Raw genomic sequence first — 19,854 nt, forward strand, 5'->3', positions numbered from 1 at the left:
TCATTGCTGCAAAGACTTCCTCTTCAGCAAGATTGACTTTTGCCTTATCTGGCAAAACCTTCTTCTTGTTCCTGCAGTCTTTCTTGAAATGACCCGGCTTGCCGCACATGAAGCAATTTCCTTTCTTCCTCTTTGAGTTTGAACTTTTCTGAACAGGATTGCCTTTCCTCTTAAGATTTGGTTTCTTCTCTGTTTCCACTAGATGGGCATTGGATCGAATGTATCCAATGGGCTTTTCACCTTTGTCTTTAATGCGGTTCCGTTCCTCTATTTTGATGCGAACTACCACCTGATCAAAAGACCAGTCCTTCCTCTTGTGTTTCATTGTAGTTTTGAAATCCTTCCAAGAGTCAGGTAGTTTATCAATTAAAGAACTCGTGACAAACAGATCTGGTAAAATCATGTTCTCTTTAGCCAAATTCCCAACCATAACCTGGAATCTGTCTACTTGAGAAGAGATGGTTTCACCTTCAGTCATCTGGAAGTTCAGAAAATTTGACACCACATACTTCTTTAAGCCAGCATCTTCCAGAGTATATTTGTTGACCAAAGCATTCCAAATCATGTAGGCATGATCAAAGGAATTGTAAACATTATACAATTCATTCGATAGAGCATTGGAATCCTGTTCTTGCAATGAAAATCGCTTCGATCCAAGCAAGCCTCTTCATATCGAGATCAATATCCTCACTATCCAGGAGGCTTGGGATCGCAATGCAACGCCACCCCTATTTGCGTTAATGCAAATAGCATCATCTGCTTCCACCGTTTAAAATTCTGCCCGGTGAACTGTGCTATCTTATCAAACTACGAGACTATTCTCGGTTTCTCCATACTCGGTTGTATGGTAGCAGCAGATTTTGGGCGGCAGCAGATAGGGGAAGGTCCACGAGCAGTAGTATCCACAGTATTATTCCCAGCCATAGTCTTACACAGAAAATAAGCCAAATAAGATCTAAATCCTTAAGATTGTTATACTAGGCATATACTGTAAGACAAAGCAGATATACAGAAATAGAGAAATACCTGTTATCGCACACCAGTTGCAGAGTGAAACGAACCAGAAAGGAAGAAGCACGGACAATCGAGTTGAGTCGTATCTGTAAGATACTTTCCTTAAGGATTTAGATGCCCCCTCTTCTGCAACGGGGTTGACCTTGCACCTTACCCTCCAAGATAAATACAACTCCTAAACGTATAGGTTGCAGAACCTAATACGAGTACCAAGGATATCAAACGGCTATACAACCCTCTTATACTTAAACGAAAATACAGTATGTGTCTCTGGAACGGACTGTTGCAGGGACAATACGTCTCTGTTGTCTATATCAAAAACAGGCATGACATGGTGTATATATATAATACTGGAGTACCCTTTCATGAAGGGATACATCCGTATGAATACAGGTGATATACGTACAGGGGTGTAACCCTTACATGGGAGGTGTGACCGTATATATACCTCCACGTACAGGGAGGGGGTGTAACTATTCATATATATGTACGAATAGACAAGTGTGGTTCAACCGTATAGATGAACCACGGGTGAACCAAATCGAGTTTTAAACAAAACATTAAAACTCCTATAAGGTTTTGTCCACACACACCCACACCCACACCCGACCCCGACCTCGACCTCAGCCCGGCCCGGCCCGGCTCGGCGCGCGCGCGCGATTCAAAAGCACCCCAAGGACCCCCCACACACTAGAGAGTAGGGTGTCTTCCTCTCCAAAAGGCTCACACCTTAAGGAAACAATCCTATATATATACCCCTCAAGTAACTCTCCCACAACCAATGTGGGACTATTCTTGAGCTCAATTCTAGCCTCTTGCACACAAGAGAGTACAACCAATTTCAAACAAAATAGAGGAGGGAAACAAAAAAGAAGAGAATGAAACAAAACACAATTTTGAAACTTTGACACACACTTGAAAAAGTGCTTTTTGAAACAAGTGCTTTGCCCCAAAGTGCATCTATAAAATAATAATACAACAATGATTGTAACTCTGAGGACAGAGTGAAGCAGAATGACCTTCATTCCCACAGATTTGACAACAAGAACGAGTAGAAGAATTTGGAAAACTAGACTGACCAGATGGAGAATCCGATTTACTTGTAGTGCGCAGACGATTCTGATCAGAGTTGCGAGAGCCAACAAAGTCTTGATAACGATTTTGATCCTGATAGCGATTCTGATCTTGATATTGCGAGGGCTGCGAATGGTCTGAACGAGCATCAGTTTGATTGTTGCCTCGCAAATTGAAACAGCAACTGCCCCGTGAGCGAGGAAAGCGAGAGGTAACATAATGTTTGTTGCTCTGAAATAGGGCATTCTTGGCGTCATTCTAACCTGCCATCGCCATATTCACCGTGGAAACAGAGGAGAGCACCTCATCAGAAATAGAGTGTAGAAAGCTTTCATGACTGAGCAGCAGATCAGCCAGACCGACAAAGGAAACTGGCTCAGCACGTAAACGAATAGAGGTAGCGAAATCACGGTAGTCCGATCCTAAGCCACGGAGAGTATTCAACACCAGATCTTCATTGCTTATAGGATGATCAATGGTGGTAAGCGCATCAGCAACAGCACGCACCTTGAGAAAATAAGCTCCGACAGAATCAGAGCCTTTCTACAACCTGAATAGACGCTCTTTCAGATCCAGAACTCTGGTGCTAGATGACGGAGCATAAACCCAAGCCAACGTCTCCCAGGCATCACGAGACGTTGCAAATCCAACAACATGCGGCAGTCGCTTCAGAGAGGGATGAAATGATCCAGCTCAAGATGAGTTGATCTTGGCGATCCCACGGGTTAGAGAGCGAGAATCCATCAGAAGATTCACCCGCCGGACAAGGATAGCTGCCGTTGACGAAGCCGAGAAGATCATATCCTTTGAGAAGTGGCACAAATTGTGCTCACCAAAGAAGATAATTCAAAGAGGATAACTTCAAAGGAAGATGAGGCGATGGATTAAGCATAACGAGAGACGAAGCATCACAGGCAGAGTTCGCTGTGAATGGAAGAGAGGCCGCCATGAAAACCCAAAGGAAAAAGCAGAGAAGAAAGATCCAAGATCAAGAAAGGAAAAGAAACCCTGGAAAAGAGACTCGTCAGAGTGCGAAAAGAGAACCTGATACCATGTTATGAGACGTATCTCACTTTATTAATTGAGTATAACCACATATATTATACACAAAGGTAATGGAATAACTAAATACAATTATTACACTTGGCTAATCCTTGTCACTTTGAATATAGAGGTTTGGGAAGTAATGTAATAAGTCTAATATCAGCAAGCTATAAAAAATTGAGTAGTAAATCAAAAGTCCACTATTAAATAGCCATATTCATGATACAAAAGCAGCTTATGATTAATCTCACAGGAGGATCATCTTGTACCAAATAAAACCCATGAGCATTACCCCATATTTTGTTGTTGGTGAAGCCTGATTTGATCCAGAAAGTGCGGTTGAGATTTTTGGAGGGCCGTTTCGGTCTCGAAACGATCTCGGAATATCGAAAAATGGCGGGGCTCCATCAAAAAATGTGGAGTTGTGTTGGGCTTGTCGAGATCTTCAAAATGAGTACTTTTGAGCCATATGTTATGTTTTGGTTCGGCCTTATTTTTTTGGTAATTTTGAGCGAAGGGCACTTTTGTACTTTCTGGGGTTAGGACTTCCCTATATAATGTTCTTATCTCTTTGAGATGGGGTTAAGAGGGTTTCTAACATTTCCAGAAAATAGTGAAACTTGTTCTATTTGCTCGACCGTGGATGTAGCTTTCATCTTGGAGGAGAACCACGTAAATCTCTATGTTGTGCGTTATATGTGCTTTCTCTATTCCGTTTTTCTTCTGCAAATCGTCATTCTGGGCGTTGTTTTTCTTAACATATTTCACAGACCTCTTTTCATGAGGTTTGTGTTTCTCTTTTATTTTTCCTCTCCCAATCCTTTGCATATACTTGACAAATAAGACACAAGGTCACCATGGGTAGAAGAGAAATTAAGGACCTTCCACCCCAAAGGGTCAGCTCAGTCGGCAAAAGACCAATTCCTCAAATGAGAGGTCATGAGTTCAAACCACCTTGGGCCTAATCCCCCCCCCCCCCCCCCCTATTATAGAAGCTCTTAATCCAAAAAAAGAGACATTAAGGACCTTCCCTACAACTTCGTCAGCAGGCTCTGCTTCTACAAGGTGAAAAACTTCAATCCTTACCATCTCTATTTGTGTGGCCAGAAGTTACCTTATCCTTCTTAACCATTGAACAAGGAGTCAAAACCATAGTGTAGGAGGAATCCCTACACCAATTTTCCTCAACCTCACCTCTCTAATCCCTATCTTCCATTTGTTTCAAAAGATTAATAGCATAGCTGTCTGAAAAAATGAAAATAAAGCAACATAGTTAATACTACTAAGATACAAAAACTTAAGCCCTAACCAAATGGACTGCCAATATGACTCAAAACATAAACAAATTTACTATAAACAGTTATTTTTCAATTTTTTTACATATGGTAAATCTTGGATTACTTATGATAGGATCTTCTTTGTTAGGTCCTACATTTTTCTTTGAGAATCATTCGACTACTCAGCCTTTTTCCCTCCTGAATGTGATTCCTTGTTCTACCAAAAACACTCAAACTGTTGCTTAAGTCGGGGTAACATTTTTTAATAAATCTCAACCGGAATGTAACTCTTAGATGAAGATTTTGACAAACTTGGGCTAGATAAAACTGAAGCAAATTCTGATGTGCTAAATCCTCCTCATCAACATTATTATGCATCCCCAGCAGTGGGTAGTAAAAGGGATCAAGCAAGAGAGATAAACGACATTAGGAAACAAATTGCAAATGAATTGGCTAGAAAACACATGTTACCTCCAATTTGAGTGGATGCTATTTAATTACTATCATGAAAGTATTTTGCTTGTAATATTTGATAGTTTTTTACACTTTACTTGACATACTCCCAAACATTTTATGATTATTTACGTGGCCTTTGTGGTGTGCTTTATATCAAAATTTGTCCAACATTACAGATGGCTTCTAATGAGAGAGGCCTTACCCTTGCTATATGCAACGTATGCAACAGTAGTTGTATAACTGTAACAACCGGACCTTCTAGTAGATATACTAGACGAAGTTTTTACAAGTATCCAAGATATACTTGTAATTTTTTCATGTGGGTGGATTAGTGTAGAGTATGTAAATGTGACATAGGTCAATGTAAGATCAAAACATCAAAAAAGGCACAAGTTAAGGGAGACAATTTGGGTGCTGCCCACATTCTATTGGAGTATGTCAAACATACTCGTGTTTCCTTATTTCTTCTGTAATAAGATATGCATGTTACATTGGGGTTTTAACAATCATATTTAATTAGGATGCATACTGAGAATACTAGCTGTGGATTCTTCAATTGGGTAGATTATGATTTACATAGTTCTTCTACCCATCAAGGTTCAACTTCATCTAATCATCCCCCTATCAAATCTACATCCCCTAATATTTCATCAGATTTTGTTTGGGGATTTCTGGAGGGAACAATTACAGAGTTAGAGAAAAATACAAAGAGTCTGAGAGACGTCCTAGCTGCCATTACCAAACTTGACCTAAACAAATGTGGAGATTAATATCACCTCCTAAAGTATTGACATCTCCTTTTAATTTAATGAAATTTAGTTTTCCTATTAAAACTTTATAATGTAATATTATAAATTTTAGGAGACTGATGGTGTAATATTATTTTTGTAACTTTTTGTTATGGGGATCATGTATATTGATATCAATTACCCAAACCTTAATGCCACTAATTTACATAATGGTTTTTATGTAAATATTGCTAATAGTATTAAATTTATGTTCCAAACCATGTTTTACCAAACACCATTTAGTTTAGGAATAATCCCGAAAATAGTTTCAGAACAGTTTTACCAAAGTCCAATAGTAGGTAAAGAATAATCTTTCATATGAAGAAACAACAAAATATCATTTCGTCGAAGAATGTTCCCATAATAGAATCATTACCAAACGCAGCCTCAGAACACCACAAGGTAAGTGATTATATAGTTTACCTGTAACCTTAGCGCAAGCAACGGTAAGGTTACTCCATTGAGACTTAGTGATCATAGGATCAAATTATGTACATTATAATCCTCTTTAGGCCCCAAAATGGTGGGAGCCTCGTATATTTGATTCGTTTTTTTTTTTTTCTGTTTTGTAATCCATCCCTAGTGACATGTGTCTATTTTATTATTTTCTTTTGTATTTTCAACGGTGTAAAAACAATCTTGTTTCATTTACAATGAAAGTTGACAAATTTATTGGGATGGCTTGGTGCTTGTGAAAAATTTTGATCCCTACCTTAATTTGCCAAGTAGTATCACTTACGGAAGTCTATACGGATCGGTACCGGATTAGGGTGATACAGTGGATGAAGGACCAAGATCCTCTCCGCCACGTCAGCTCCTGCAGTGTACATCTGACGGCTGAAGCATCTAGGCACGCACCTGGAGGGCCTTCAATCGTCGGATACGCGATGGAGGGGATGGGATCACCTAATAATTGAGCCAAAGTCAATTATCACGTGTTTTTTTTTATTATTTTGGTAAGTCACATGTCACCTGCACATATATGTTAGGTGTCAATACATATATATTAGGTGCAGATGCTCTTGCAATTTAAAAAGAGTAAAGAAGGGTAAATAATGAAGAAAAAGACAGATGTTGAAACCTAACATGTAAGTGGAGGTGAACATACGAGAAGAGGAATTAAGAAGGATAAATATAGAAGCAAAAAGACAGATGTTGATGTTGACACCTAACATGTAAGTGGAGGTGAACATACGAGAAGAGGAATTCGCCTCTCATTATAAAATGCCAATAGTGCGTCGATAACCACAAAAAAGACGCCATGCCGCCGCATCCAGCCACGTGTTCATTTTCTCCTTTAGCGTCTCTTGTTAAAAAGCTAAAAGCCATGAGGGCAGATCAATCAAGTGCTAAACTGAATATAAACCGACTTCCCCACCCTCTTTCCCCTGCAGATAACATTGAAAAGAGAGTGAAAGGAAACTCTTCTTAAGCGCGTTCGTCAAATACATACGGAGCAGAAGAAGCAAAAAGAGAGAATAAGAATCCTAATTTTGGCCATTTTCAGTTCCTCATTTGGCGGAATCTCTGTAACCTTTCGCTCTCTCCGCCATTAAAATCCTGCAAATCTTAGTTTCTAACACTAACATTTCTTCATTTTAATCTTATGATGCTTCGGTGTTTTTATAGTTAAATAAAGTCGGTTGAGTCTTCTCAAAAAATCTTTGCTTCTTTTCCGGAGTTTGGTGGAGCTTTTTTTCTGACCTCCAGTCTTAATTTAGCAGAGTTCTCTCCTAAGAATTCATTTTTGGCTTTTTGATCTATTTTTCTCTGTACTTGTTCTGCTTGAGTTCGACGGTAGCGGTAAAAGAGCTAGAAGCTTTCGATTTTTTCACGAACCGGTTTCATTATGAGGAGAGCGCGAAGAAGCTCTCTGTGGATAATAAATCGATAAAAGAAGTTGAGCTTTCGATTGTTTCGTGGAAACGGTTTTTTGGGAAGGAAACTTCGAAGAAGTATTTTTTAGCAAAGAAGAATTTTGAGGTGAGGTTATCTCATTTGTTACGGAGAAAATTAATGGCGATAGAAGTGACGGGGAAGATGACCGATGCTTCTCCGTCGCTACTCGTCACATCCGGTGCGAGTGGACGCGTAAATGCTTTGCTATCGCTGCGGTTGTTGAAGAGTCTTGTAATGTTGATTAATGCGTTTGTTATGTTCACGCTTTTGCCGTTCCGAGGACGGAGACGCTGTGTGACAGCATTAGCAGATAAATCATCAAAGGATGAGAAGCAAGAAAGTAGCAGTGTCAGGAAGACTACGGTGCTGCGTGTCCCTGCGGCAATGGTTACCCGGAGGAGCAATTTGGGGGCAACGGGGGAGCAGGAGGTGGTCGCAAGGAGAGCACTTGCAATCAAGGGCGCGACTATGGACAAGGACAGTTCCACGGTTAGAGAAGTTTTCCTCTTTGTTACTTCGAGAGGTGAAACGCTATTCACGCAGACGTGGACGCCTGTTTCCGTCAACATCAAGTAAGCCATTTTAATTCACCCAAAAATAAATAAATAAATAAAGAAAACCATTTAAAATCCGGCTTGGTCAATTTATTTTATTGTTGTTTCATGTCTCTCCTTATGAATTTAATCCTTTTGGTTTCTTCATTTATCTCTGTTCTTTTGGAATGATGAAGTAAATTTAGAATGCCCTCCCCCCCCCCCCCCCCGCCCCCAAAAAAAAAAAAAAAACCAACCGAAAAAATTCGTACCTGAATTTATGGGTTTGGTACTTTGGTTGCACATTTATTAGTAGAATTCATTTCCTTCGAAAGGACCCAACAGTTTAACACTTTATTCTTTGGCTTCAGTTGACTTATATTTTCTAGACTTGAAAATTACAGTTCAGTGCAAGATGAATAATGACTAGATCTCTAATACAATGATTAAAGTCTGCATTCCGATAAGTCTTGGGAAGCATATTATCTAACCTTTATTCCGTGGAAGAAGGAAAACTATCTCCTTTAGAAAATGGTCCTGAATTTTATTTTTTTTTGGTAATTAGGTTCTTGAGAAATTTGTTTAAGATATTATGCATCTCTCTTTTAATCTGCAGTTCTTTCCCCTACAGGAGGTCCATGCCCCTAGGATTGCAATAACGAAGTAAATCCTTGCTTTTGTCTTGGCATTTTTCCCCACGCCATATGGGCCCCCTGTCTTTACCTGCATGTCTGAATACACATACTGCTGATTATTCTCTTATAATCCAAGGGTAAACCTCTTTGTTTTCTATTGAAGTTTAAATGCCAGCTCACTATATAGTTCAGAGGAAGAATGCAACCTTACATCACCATTGGATGAATTAGTCTAGGGAACTGGTGTCATTCTACTGGGATGAGGGAGCAACACCATTACATAATTTCTCAATGTGAACAGTTTGCAAGTGGCAAAGGTTTTTGTTTCATCTTTGTTCCAAATGAAAATCCAACATGGTGGAACTAGTTACTGTCTGTATGTACTATTGAATAGTGTTACTGATTTGTTCCTGTTTTCAGGGTCTTTAGTTTATTGATTTTGTTATCCATTAGAAGTGTTGAAGTTGAGCTGCTTGGTAACAGTGGTCAACGATTTGTTTAAGCAGTACAAAAACAAAATAATTGAAATCATAACCATGGAAGTATATTCAATGAATGTGATTATTAAGAAATATAATTTCATGCACACCATGGAAATTCAAAACTTGTTTAGTGTGTTCATCAACAGTTGTCATAAACAATCCAATTCATTCATGTTAGAGATAATAGCTAGAGAATTCCTTTAATCAAGTTCATGTTTTTTGCATCTGTCTTCATCGATGTAGGTAGATATGAGTTTTGCCAGCGAGTACTGTTGTTATCTTTTGTCTTAGGAGTAAGGATCTCTTGGCTGCACCATAGTTGGAAGCCTTTCCTGCTGTTTCAGCTTATCTGCAGCATGGTAGGGTCTATTGGTGCTCGAACTATGGGTATTTCTTCTGCATCATCTACTTTTCAGTCCAATCCACATCACCACATGTGAGAACAATGCTTTAAGAATTGTTTGAAGCGATTAATTTTCAGTCGAATCCTAATGGCCAATTGTCAGAGTAATGTTTCAAGAATTGTTTGGATAAGTTAACTCTATTTGAAGAACAGGGCTTATTGGAAAGGCTTCGGGAAAAACCAATTTGTTAAAATTATTCAAAGGAAAATAACTGTACCCTGGTGAAATTGAAACCATCTCTGATTTTACATTCCTCAACCAAAAACTTCATTACTTTGTTGAGATCTAAAGCATTTCTGAAAGTTCTATAGCTTTCTGGTTTTATTTCCTTGTTTTGTAAGTGCATTATATTGTTCATCAACTATGACTCTTTAAAATTACGAAGATTTCTCTCTTAGAATTAACAAAGCAAGTGCTGGATGTCTCTCTTTTAGGAAACAACATATGAGAATGTGAAAGCTTTATAGATTTAAATGTTCGGAAACAAGCAAACATATGCATGAAACTAGTTCAGTTCAGATGAGGATATTGAGATTGATGAGTGGCAAGGCTAAGAAGCATAGAATTAGAAATGGATTCATTTAATGAACTTGGTGGTGCCTGGAATGACGAGGAAAATCAATGGAGCTGGTTCAACTATGTGCAGTGACAACCAAGGTATGCAATAACGGGAAGGAATTAGACACTGCAACTTGGAGGTGTTACAATGCAGAAGGCTTAAATTCTCCTAGGTTGAGTTGGGTAAGGAAGAACCTTAGCTTTTGCGTAGACGTCAATACCACCCTTAACAAAGTCGACATCAGATAATGTTTTAGATAGAGTGAACAGAATTTGTGAAACCAACTCCATATGGTTGGTATAAGGTTTAGTGAGTTGTTAAGTTGTGCGGTTACTCTACAAGTGAAATCTTAAGTCCGCAAAGTTGTTAGCCTGTGTACATGAATAATTTCTTTTTCTTTATTTTATCCAATTGATATATTGTGAGGACAGATTTATACATTAGAACCCTTCTGTGGCTAAACCCTGATGAAGAAAAAAATTAGTTACCGTGTTCCTTAATGATGGAATTCATTGAATGGAAGTAGATGGTGAGTGGATTCAGTGATGAAACATATCAGAACCTCAATGGTTTTCTTCTGTAAACAAGAAAGAGAGAAAGGGGAACGGGACTTTATGTTGGGTTTGTTTGGATTAAATTAGAATTAGATAATCTTCTACCAGTTTGAACTAAAACCAGATGAAGTTCAAATATTCCTCAATTTTATGTAGTCCCGGGAGTCATGGATCTTTGTCGATTTGTATGAATTTACCTGCTATACTTTCATTTATTAATAAACTTTATTATTAGTATAGGTTATTTCCGTTTTTCGTTTCAGTTCATGAGTTCCTTAAATATGTTGTAAGCTTAATCTAAAGGGGGGTTGGAATTTATGCTCATTATTATGCCCTAAATAAAAGTTCTTTGGAAAATCCAATAATTGTTATCCTCATATTTACTGTATTCTTTATGTTCATCATCTTATTTAGTGTTTACTAATGTTTCTTACCTCCAACCATTAAATCTTGCTGCTAATAAACATGTTTAAATTGTGTAGGGGAGTTGCTATTATTTTGCATGGCCTGAATGAACACAGGTAGGTGTATTCTTTTTTTTTCCAAGAGTCAAAGTTCCTATTAGATTTGGATATGGTAAACTTGACATACCTTCTGAAACAGTGGCAGATACAGTGACTTTGCAAAGCAGCTTAATGTCAATGGGTTTAAAGTTTATGGAATGGATTGGATTGGTAAGTTTGCATCAAATTTGAATGTACTGCGAGATGTACACTTTCTTGGTGGATCTTGAATTCTCTCTGACACATTCAATGGTTTATTTCACAAGTTAGATCATTCAAAATCAAGTCAGTAACCTTGAAACACCCTCTATTCCAGTTTACCTAGTTACTGCAAATGTTGCATCTATACAGTAATTGAAGGTTTAACCCTTCAATTTCTCATTAGGTTCCACAAGGAAAGAAATATCACATAATTAAAAATTGCAGTATTTCTTGTTGGGAATTCACAATTTGTCTTAGCCAAATGGACAAGGCTTTCCTAGATGAATTATACAGTAACTAAATATTGGCAGAATGCAAATCAATTGTTCTATTACTGCATGCCTTTTCAGGTTCTTCACAAGCGTCAGCCTTTTTACGACAAATGTCCTATGATTAAATTTTTCAATGTTCAAGAATAGGGACTCCGAAGTCCAGACACATTTGATAGGTTCTCGAGTGTGCAGCGTTTGTTTAGATGACTGGGATACCGATTTTGACATATTTTTAAGTCAGCTGATGTTGCATGCTCTCTCTTTGCACTTGACCATCCAATAGGGGGCTAAAGAACTTGATTACCAGGCTATCAAAAATTAGTTTATATGGTTTCTCCTGAAAACTTACTTATTCCAAGACTAGCCTAGGATTATTTGTTGGCAATGGATTTTTATGACAAACTTTCTCATGAAAAAGATTTTCCTCTTTTTTCAGACAAATTGGGTCTTTGTTGGAAAGAAGTTAGCATACGCATAAGCTTATGCTAGCCAAAAAGACCTGATTCATTGGTAATGTGCATGATCATGTTTTTAATCTTCTGTTAGTGTGTAAGAGCATTCTGTCTTCTGGAATTAGTTACAACGTGAAGCACTTTATAGATATGATAATTTTTTTCCCTGGTCGATAAAATGCTCTGCTTTTCTTCTTTCTCAGGACATGGTGGAAGTGATGGTTTGCATGGCTACGTACATTCTCTTTGTTATGCCGTTAGTGACATGGTATATTCTCTTTCATGACGTGTATTTGCAAGATGATTGTGTATATATGACTGAACTTAATGCTTATAAATATTTACAGAAAGCATTTGTAGAGATGGTCACTGCAGAAAATCCCGGCCTTCCATGTTTTTGCTTTGGACACTCAACAGGTGCAGCCATTGTCTTAAAGGTAAGGTCTGCTCTGGTGAAGACCAATAAAAAAGAACTGTGTGGGGGAATACCACTAATATTTGCTTTAACCTAACATTTATTTGTACTTAATGCTCTTTTTTCATGGAAAACTGAAGGCATTGTTGGACCCAAAAATTGAAGCTGTCATAGAAGGTGTGGTGTTGACTTCACCAGCACTACGAGTTCAGACATCCCATCCAATCTTTGGGGTAAGAATTTTCTCCATCAGCCTGCGGCCCAGACTCCTATTTACGACGCATCTTGAACCTTTTCAAATTTATAGTCCATGTTCGTGACTGGAAAGTACTGACTCATCATTTCCTTGGTAGTAGATGCTGGCTCCTATTTTCTCATTCTTATTACCGAAGTATCAATTTAGTGCTGCAAACAAGAAGGGAATGCCAGTATCTCGCGACCCCGAGGCACTACTAGTCAAGTATTCAGATCCACTTGTGTACACTGGTTCAATTAGGATCAGGACTGGCTCAGAGATTCTCCGAATCACAACCTATTTGCAGCAGAACTTGAGAAGAATAAGTGTACCATTTCTCGTTCTCCATGGCACTGCTGATACTGTAACTGACCCTGAAGCCTCACAAAAATTGTATGAAGAAGCCTCGTCAACAGACAAATCGATCAAATTGTATGAAGGATTCTTACATGATCTCCTTTTTGAACCTGAACGAGAGGATATTGTCAAACACATCATCGACTGGTTGAATTCTAGGGTGAAGGTTTAAAGGTGTGCATTGAGAGAATGACATGAGGATTACTTAAGAAAAGATAGCAAAATTGCTACTGTGGCAAGCTATTTTTTTCTCGATGGCCACCTTGAAGATGTCCAATGAGCTTAAGGGTTAATGCTGTAGACTTAATTTATTTTGGCACTCGCAGTATCTGCCTTTTATATGCCAGGTACAGACATTTTAACAAATGATTAAGACAATTTAAAACAGATGATTTAGAGGGAAATTTGACTTCACTGTTGATTAGTTTAATTAACATGGATTAGGTGTTTGGAAGGTGCTGGTAATTACCAAGATGGAGGTGCCAAAGGGCAAACTTTTCTATGAATCACACATGCTCCATCTTTGTAAGTATTAGTAACTTTATTGTTGTTCCCAGGTTGACACTAAGAGGGGTGAATCACTGTGTTCAAATTTTTTTTTCCCCTCAACAGGTTTATCTACTAGCTCACATGTTGATGTCTACAACACTAGCAACAGTTACTCTCACAGCTTTCCCAAAATAAACTCAAGCACACAACCTCACTCTGTATGGCACTCCTGATTTGGGCTCACATAACCACAATCACAACCACTGAAACTACTGCCAAGAGTTGCTAACTGCAAGGCCTGAACCTACAATGTTGCCTAGAACTGATGTTATCACACTCTGTTGACACTCAATAACGCAACCACAAACACTATTGGAGGTCCTCACTGATAGCACATAAAATCACACACAATCGTGTGCACACCCCAACCTGACTGTCAAAGGCTCTACCAAGTGTTTACACCTGTCCTGCAGCAAAGCATTCCAATATGCATACAATAATAACAAGCATCCACAACACAGAGATATACGTGTTTTGATATGTTGCATATGTGCACGGAGTAATGATCACGTTGACCTCACTATTTACTCAATATTGGTCTTCAACTGCAATCAACAGTTTAGGTCCTACACCTGCTTCCACTCCTGATATACAGAAGCAAAGGCAATCTAGCCAAGTAGTGTTTTAGTCACAACTATGACTCTAGATGTCAAACCTGCCCCAATCTGACTTAGATTTTGCTTAAAGAACAGGGATCAGCAGCCACCCACACCAATGACCTGTGGTGTATCACCCCAGTGGTTACAATCAATAGAGAACCCCCATTGATGACATCCACCATACCTGTGAGAAGGTGGGTTGCAACACCCTGCAGCTGCTCAGCCCATCACCTGTTGTACAACACAAATCACAGGTATTTCTCTCTCATGACTCCTGAGTATTAGGAGGGCTATGCTCTTAAATATATCTTCCTTGTATGTCTGGTGGGGTGTTAGGAAAGTACCATGTGGAAAGACAAACCTCTGTAGGAATCACAGGCAAAATTCAGCAGTGCAGCATTCACTGGATGATGCACTAGACGATTGGCCCAAAGCTCCAGTGCAAGCTCCAGTGATGCCAAAACCTGCATTTTCCCATTCCAAGCTTGTGGGAGCTGAACCTACTGCCTTCAAACACCTCCAATAGATACCTTGGAATTTTAGGAACCAATCCCCATCTTGGAATCCATGTGGGCCCCACCTATGTAGCTAAACTAGGCAAAAATCACTCTAAAAATGCATTTTTCCTTATAGGACTGCCTAGCCAAACAAACCTTAATTATATAAAAGCTATAAATAGAGGCCCAACTTAGAAATTAGGCTGTTACTGTTCCTAAACAGCAGAGAAAGAAAGAGAGAAAGGAAGAAAGAGAGAAAGAAGGAAGGAGAAGGGAAGAGAAGGCGGGCCTATACCTAAGCAAGCCTTGGCCGAATTCCTCTACAGCCCAAGGTAAGCTCACCTAGCCTAAGAACTGCCCTCTAAACCTTGATCCAAATCTGTTCTTTGATTTTGAACCCCAAAGACCAAAGCCTATATGGCTGTCTCTGTAGAAATTCCTATGGAATCACTGTCGGGAGCTTTAGGGCTGCTTAGATCATGCATGCATGGTTTGTTTTAGGGAATTCATATGAATCTATACTGTTTTAGCTTACTGTTACTTGCATCTTAAATTCCAGCCATGCATCTAGCTAGATTTCATACCTGATCATGCATGCAAACCATAGATAGTGAGCTAAGTGCATGGATCTTTGCATGCATGGAGTGTTTTGCATATTAGAGCCTAGGATCTTGGCTGTAATGCTTATGCATGCTTGCGGATGTGTGTGTAATTGAGGTTTGAATGGCTACATGTCAAATCTCAGCCTTGCATGCTTAGTTTGTTTGATGTTTAAACCCAAACCCATCAACCATTAGACAAACTGATTTAGGAACCACCATAACCATCGATTTGGCATAATTATAAGCTGTATTACCCTCTGATTTCATCTCAAATCAAAGATGGGATGAATCCAGCTATTGAAATCAAGTTTTGAGCAAGAAAACTCGTGTCCAACAGGGACTGGAGGGTGCACTGGACGTTTGGTCCAAACATCCAATGAATCATCCAGTGCTGCTGTACTTGGTCTAATCCGATTCTAGCCTATTAGACCATCACCCGTAAGCCTAGGATAGTGTTGGGGGCATAAAAATTACCTTAAAACCCTACCCCAACCATCCTTGCTGGTAACCATGTTTTGGGTGTACCTGTGGACCCAAAAAGGGGTCAAAAACCCACAATGTAACCCAAGCCAGACCTGGAAAAGAACCATGCTACTATTTCCATAATTTTTGAACAATGATTGAGCAAACCTAAACCAATGACAAGGGAAGCCTCCAGTCGGGATTTGAAGTCTTCTTTCAAGACAACATCGACTGGGTGGCACTAGAAGTGGAACCAGCAGAATTGAAAGTTGCTGAAGAAGATCTGAGCATCAGAGAATTGTTCGAGATAGCCATGATTTCTGCGGGGGACGAAGAAGGGCCAAAACCTCATCTTTTGATTCATCCTCTCCAAGAACCAATTGTAAACTGGATCAGTGTCTCTGAAAGGTTTCAGGATATAGAGTCTCAAGGAGTGGTCAGCTCCGAACTAGCCTCATCTGTTAGTAAGTCTCTTATAATCAAGGAAGGTAGTACCTTCCAGTCTGTCGAGTCTCCTTGTACTCCTCTTTCCATCATGAACGAAGTCAACCATTCTAAGTTTGTCTCTTCTTCTTCTTTCGATTCATCTTTTGATGATGAGGATATCCTTGAACACCATCACTTAATAAAACAACTAAAGCAAAGAAAAGCCCAGACTATCCATGAGGACACGTGTCTCATAAATCTGGGAACGGAATAGTGTCCTCGAATGGTTAAAATTGGCTCCTCACTCGATAAGGAGGAAGTGGGTCAGATAACAGCCCTGTTGAAAGAATTCCATGAAGTGTTCGCATGGTCCTACAAAGATATGTCAGGCATCGATCCAAAGATAGTACAACATCAGCTGCCAACATATCCAGACGCTCGGCCTGTCAAACAGAAGCCCAGAAGAATGCAGCCTGAATGGAGTGAAAAGATCAGGGAGGAAGTCATCAAGCAGTGGAATGCAGGATTTCTCCAAGTGGCACAATACCCTCAATGGTTGTCCAATATTGTCCCAGTCTCCAAGAAAGACGGGAAAGTACGGATGTGTGTGGATTTTCGGGACCTCAACAAAGTCAGCCCCAAGGACGACTTCCCATTGCCGAACATTAACTTGTTGCTAGATAACACAACAAAGCATGCCCTATTGTCATTTATGGATGGATTTTCTCGGTATAATCAAATCAGCATGTGTCCAAAGGACAGAGAGAAGACAACGTTTACCACACCATGGGGAACTTATTGTTATAAGGTATGAAGAGCGCAGGAGCAACGTATCAAAATGCAGCCATAGTCATCCTACATGACAGGATACACAAAGAGAAGTGTATGTGGATGGCATGATCGTCAAATCGGTCACCCAGCAAGGGCATTTCCTGGCATTGAGAAAGTTCCTCGAGCGAATAAAAGAATACAAGCTCAGATTGAACCCTAAAAAATGTGTATTCGGAGCAATGACGGGGAAGCTTCTGGGATTTCTCGTCAGTAAAAGAAGAATAGAAGTGGATCCCGACAAAATAAAGGCTATAACAGAAATGCCATCACCAAAAATAGAAAAAGAGATCTAAGGTTTCTTGGGTCGCATCCAATATATATGCCGGTTTATAGCATCCCTAACCGCAACATGTGAATCCATTTTCAAGCTCCTGAGAAAAGAAGAACCAAAAGCATGGAACGATAAGTGCCAAGAGGCATTTGAAAAAATAAAAGAGTACTTGACTCATCTGCTAGTACTTGTCTCTCCAATGCTAGGTGAACCGCTGCTATTATACTTATCCGTTGAAGAAATGGCAATGGGATCAATGGTAGCACGACTTGATCAGAAGAATGGGGAAGAGCACGCAATCTACTAGAGCAAAAAATTGCTAGAGTACGAAACTCGCTATACCCCTTTGGAAAAGACATGTACCGCCTTGGTTTGGGTGATTAAGAGATTGAGACATTACATGCTTTCACATCCAATCCAACTCATCTCAAGGATGGACCCGATAAAGTACTTGTTTGAAAAGCCAACGTTAATCGGAAGGATGGCCAGATGGCTGTTGTTATTATCAGAATTTGACATAATATATGTCAACCAAAAGTCTATGAAGGGGTGAGCAATCTCGGACCATCTTGCTATGCATTCGGCGGAATCGGATTCAGGACCAATGGAAGATCTTTTCCCAGATGAAGACTTAGCATGCGTGGAAGAAGAAGAGTGTAAAGACTGGTGGCAGTTGTACTTTGATGGTGCAACCAATCAAAGGGGATACGGGGTTGGAATATTACTAATAACCCCAGAAGTCCTTTATCTCCCTTTTGCTTTCCGATTAGAATTCCAATGTACCAACAACATCGCAGAGTATGAAGTATGTGTGATTGGCCTTGAGGCCGCCATGGTATTGGGAATCAAGAAGTTGAAAGTTTATGGGGATTCGTCAATCGTAATCTATCAAACTCAAGGGAAATGGAAAATAAAAGATGAAAAGCTGAAACCCTATCAGGAACACTTGGAAGGGATAATCAAGAATTTTGAAGAAGTCACATTCGAATATTTGCCAAGAGTCAACAATAGATTCGCAGACGCTTTGGCCACCCTCGCCTCAATGGTTGAATGCAGCTCAGATACCCAGATCCAACCATTTCTGGTAGACAAAAGATGTGAGCTGGCATATAAAGAATTAGTGAATGTCTTGACCGTTGATGGAAAAATATGGTTTGCACCCATAATTGACTTCAACAGAGAAAGGAGGTATCCTGAACAATTCCCTGTGGGTGAAAAGAAGCGGCTGCGAAAGTACGCCATGTAATTCATGCTCTAAGGAGACTTGTTGTACAAGAGATCTTATGATGGCATACAACTATTCTGTGTAAATGAGGAACAAGCTCAAACAATCATGAAAGAAATCCATCAGGGAATCTGCGGACCGCATATGAATGCCAGAATGCTCGCCAAGAAGATCCTAAGATTAGGGTATTATTGGGCAACCATGGAAGAAGATTGTGCCACGTTCGTGGAAAGATGTCACAAGTGCCAGATATTTGCCAACATTATTCACATTTCTCCCACGAAACTACATTCATTGAACGCTCCTTGGCCATTCTCCACATGGGGTATCGACATCATAGGGAAGATGACGCCGAAAGCATCCAACGGAGATGAATTCATCCTCGTCGACATAGATTATTTTACCAAATGGGTGGAAACTTAGTGTTATGCCATCTTGACTGCTGCGAAGGTAGCAAAGTTCATCAAGGAAAATATCATATGCAGATACGGAGTGCCACATGGCCTCATATCCGATCAGGGAGCACACTTCTTGGGAAAAACATATAAGTTTTGCACCAAGTTTGGCATTAAGAGACACCGGTCTACGACTTACAGACCACAGACTAACGGAGCAGTGGAAGCAGCCAACAAAAATGTCAAAGTCATATTGCAAAAGTGGCTGATACTCATAGAGATTGGGCAGACAAGCTCCCATATGCGTTATGGGCTTATCGGACGTCCATTCGAACCTCTACTGGGGCAACTCCTTTTTCATTGGTCTATGGAATGGAGGCAGTATTACCTGTTGAAATCCAAGTAGCATCCCTTAGAGTATTGATGGATTGCAAATTACCCGAAGGAGAATGGATGTAGGAAAAGCATGATGAGCTCAACCTGCTAGATGAGAAAAGGATGGAAGCCATGGATCCCCTCAAAAAGTACCAACTCAAAATGGCGAGGGCCTTCAACAAAGGAATTCGCCCGAGGAACATCGAAGAAGGAGATTTGCTTCTTCAAGAGCAAAGGGCACCTGTCCACGACCCAAGGGGCAAGTTCAGGTCGAATTGGAGCGGACATCAAGTAAAGGAAATCCTAACTGGGCAAGTTGTTCGACTCGTGGATCTTGATGGAGAATACGTCAAGGGCCTTGTCAACATGGACCAACTTAAAAAATATTTCGTGTAGCCGTCAGGTCTACATGAATTACGTTTGACCTGATTCCTTTTCAAAGGATACGTAGGCAACTTGGCATGCTTA

The 19,854-nt window shown here is 39.8% G+C and overlaps 2 protein-coding genes across 2 annotated transcripts; both read left to right on the forward strand.

Annotated features, from left to right (window-relative positions):
* The first annotated feature begins 6,724 nt into the window (after window positions 1-6,724).
* LOC122668605 (monoacylglycerol lipase-like) lies at window positions 6,725-13,486 on the forward strand. Its single transcript, XM_043865144.1, has 8 exons — window positions 6,725-6,741; window positions 7,444-8,124; window positions 11,202-11,240; window positions 11,323-11,393; window positions 12,351-12,415; window positions 12,495-12,584; window positions 12,703-12,795; window positions 12,919-13,486. Exons 1-8 carry the CDS (start codon window positions 6,725-6,727, stop codon window positions 13,324-13,326), a joined length of 1,464 nt encoding a protein of 487 aa, XP_043721079.1. The 3' UTR covers window positions 13,327-13,486.
* A 4,509-nt stretch (window positions 13,487-17,995) lies between these two features.
* Window positions 17,996-18,637, forward strand: LOC122668606. Its single transcript, XM_043865145.1, has one exon. The coding sequence runs from the start codon at window positions 17,996-17,998 to the stop codon at window positions 18,635-18,637; it is 642 nt and encodes a 213-aa protein (XP_043721080.1).
* Window positions 18,638-19,854: the final 1,217 nt, after the last annotated feature.

Source organism: Telopea speciosissima, chromosome 7 (assembly GCF_018873765.1).
Source record: "Telopea speciosissima isolate NSW1024214 ecotype Mountain lineage chromosome 7, Tspe_v1, whole genome shotgun sequence".
Lineage (NCBI taxonomy): Eukaryota > Viridiplantae > Streptophyta > Magnoliopsida > Proteales > Proteaceae > Telopea > Telopea speciosissima.

Coding starts and splice junctions, on each gene's coding strand:
- LOC122668605 (XM_043865144.1), top strand. Junction 11,394..12,350: donor TTATGGAATGGATTGGATTG/GTAAGTTTGCAT, acceptor CTTCTTTCTCAG/GACATGGTGGAAGTGATGGT. Junction 12,416..12,494: donor GTTATGCCGTTAGTGACATG/GTATATTCTCTT, acceptor AAATATTTACAG/AAAGCATTTGTAGAGATGGT.
- LOC122668606 (XM_043865145.1), top strand. CDS start 17,996: ATGGAAGATCTTTTCCCAGATGAAGACTTAGCATGCGTGGAAGAAGAA.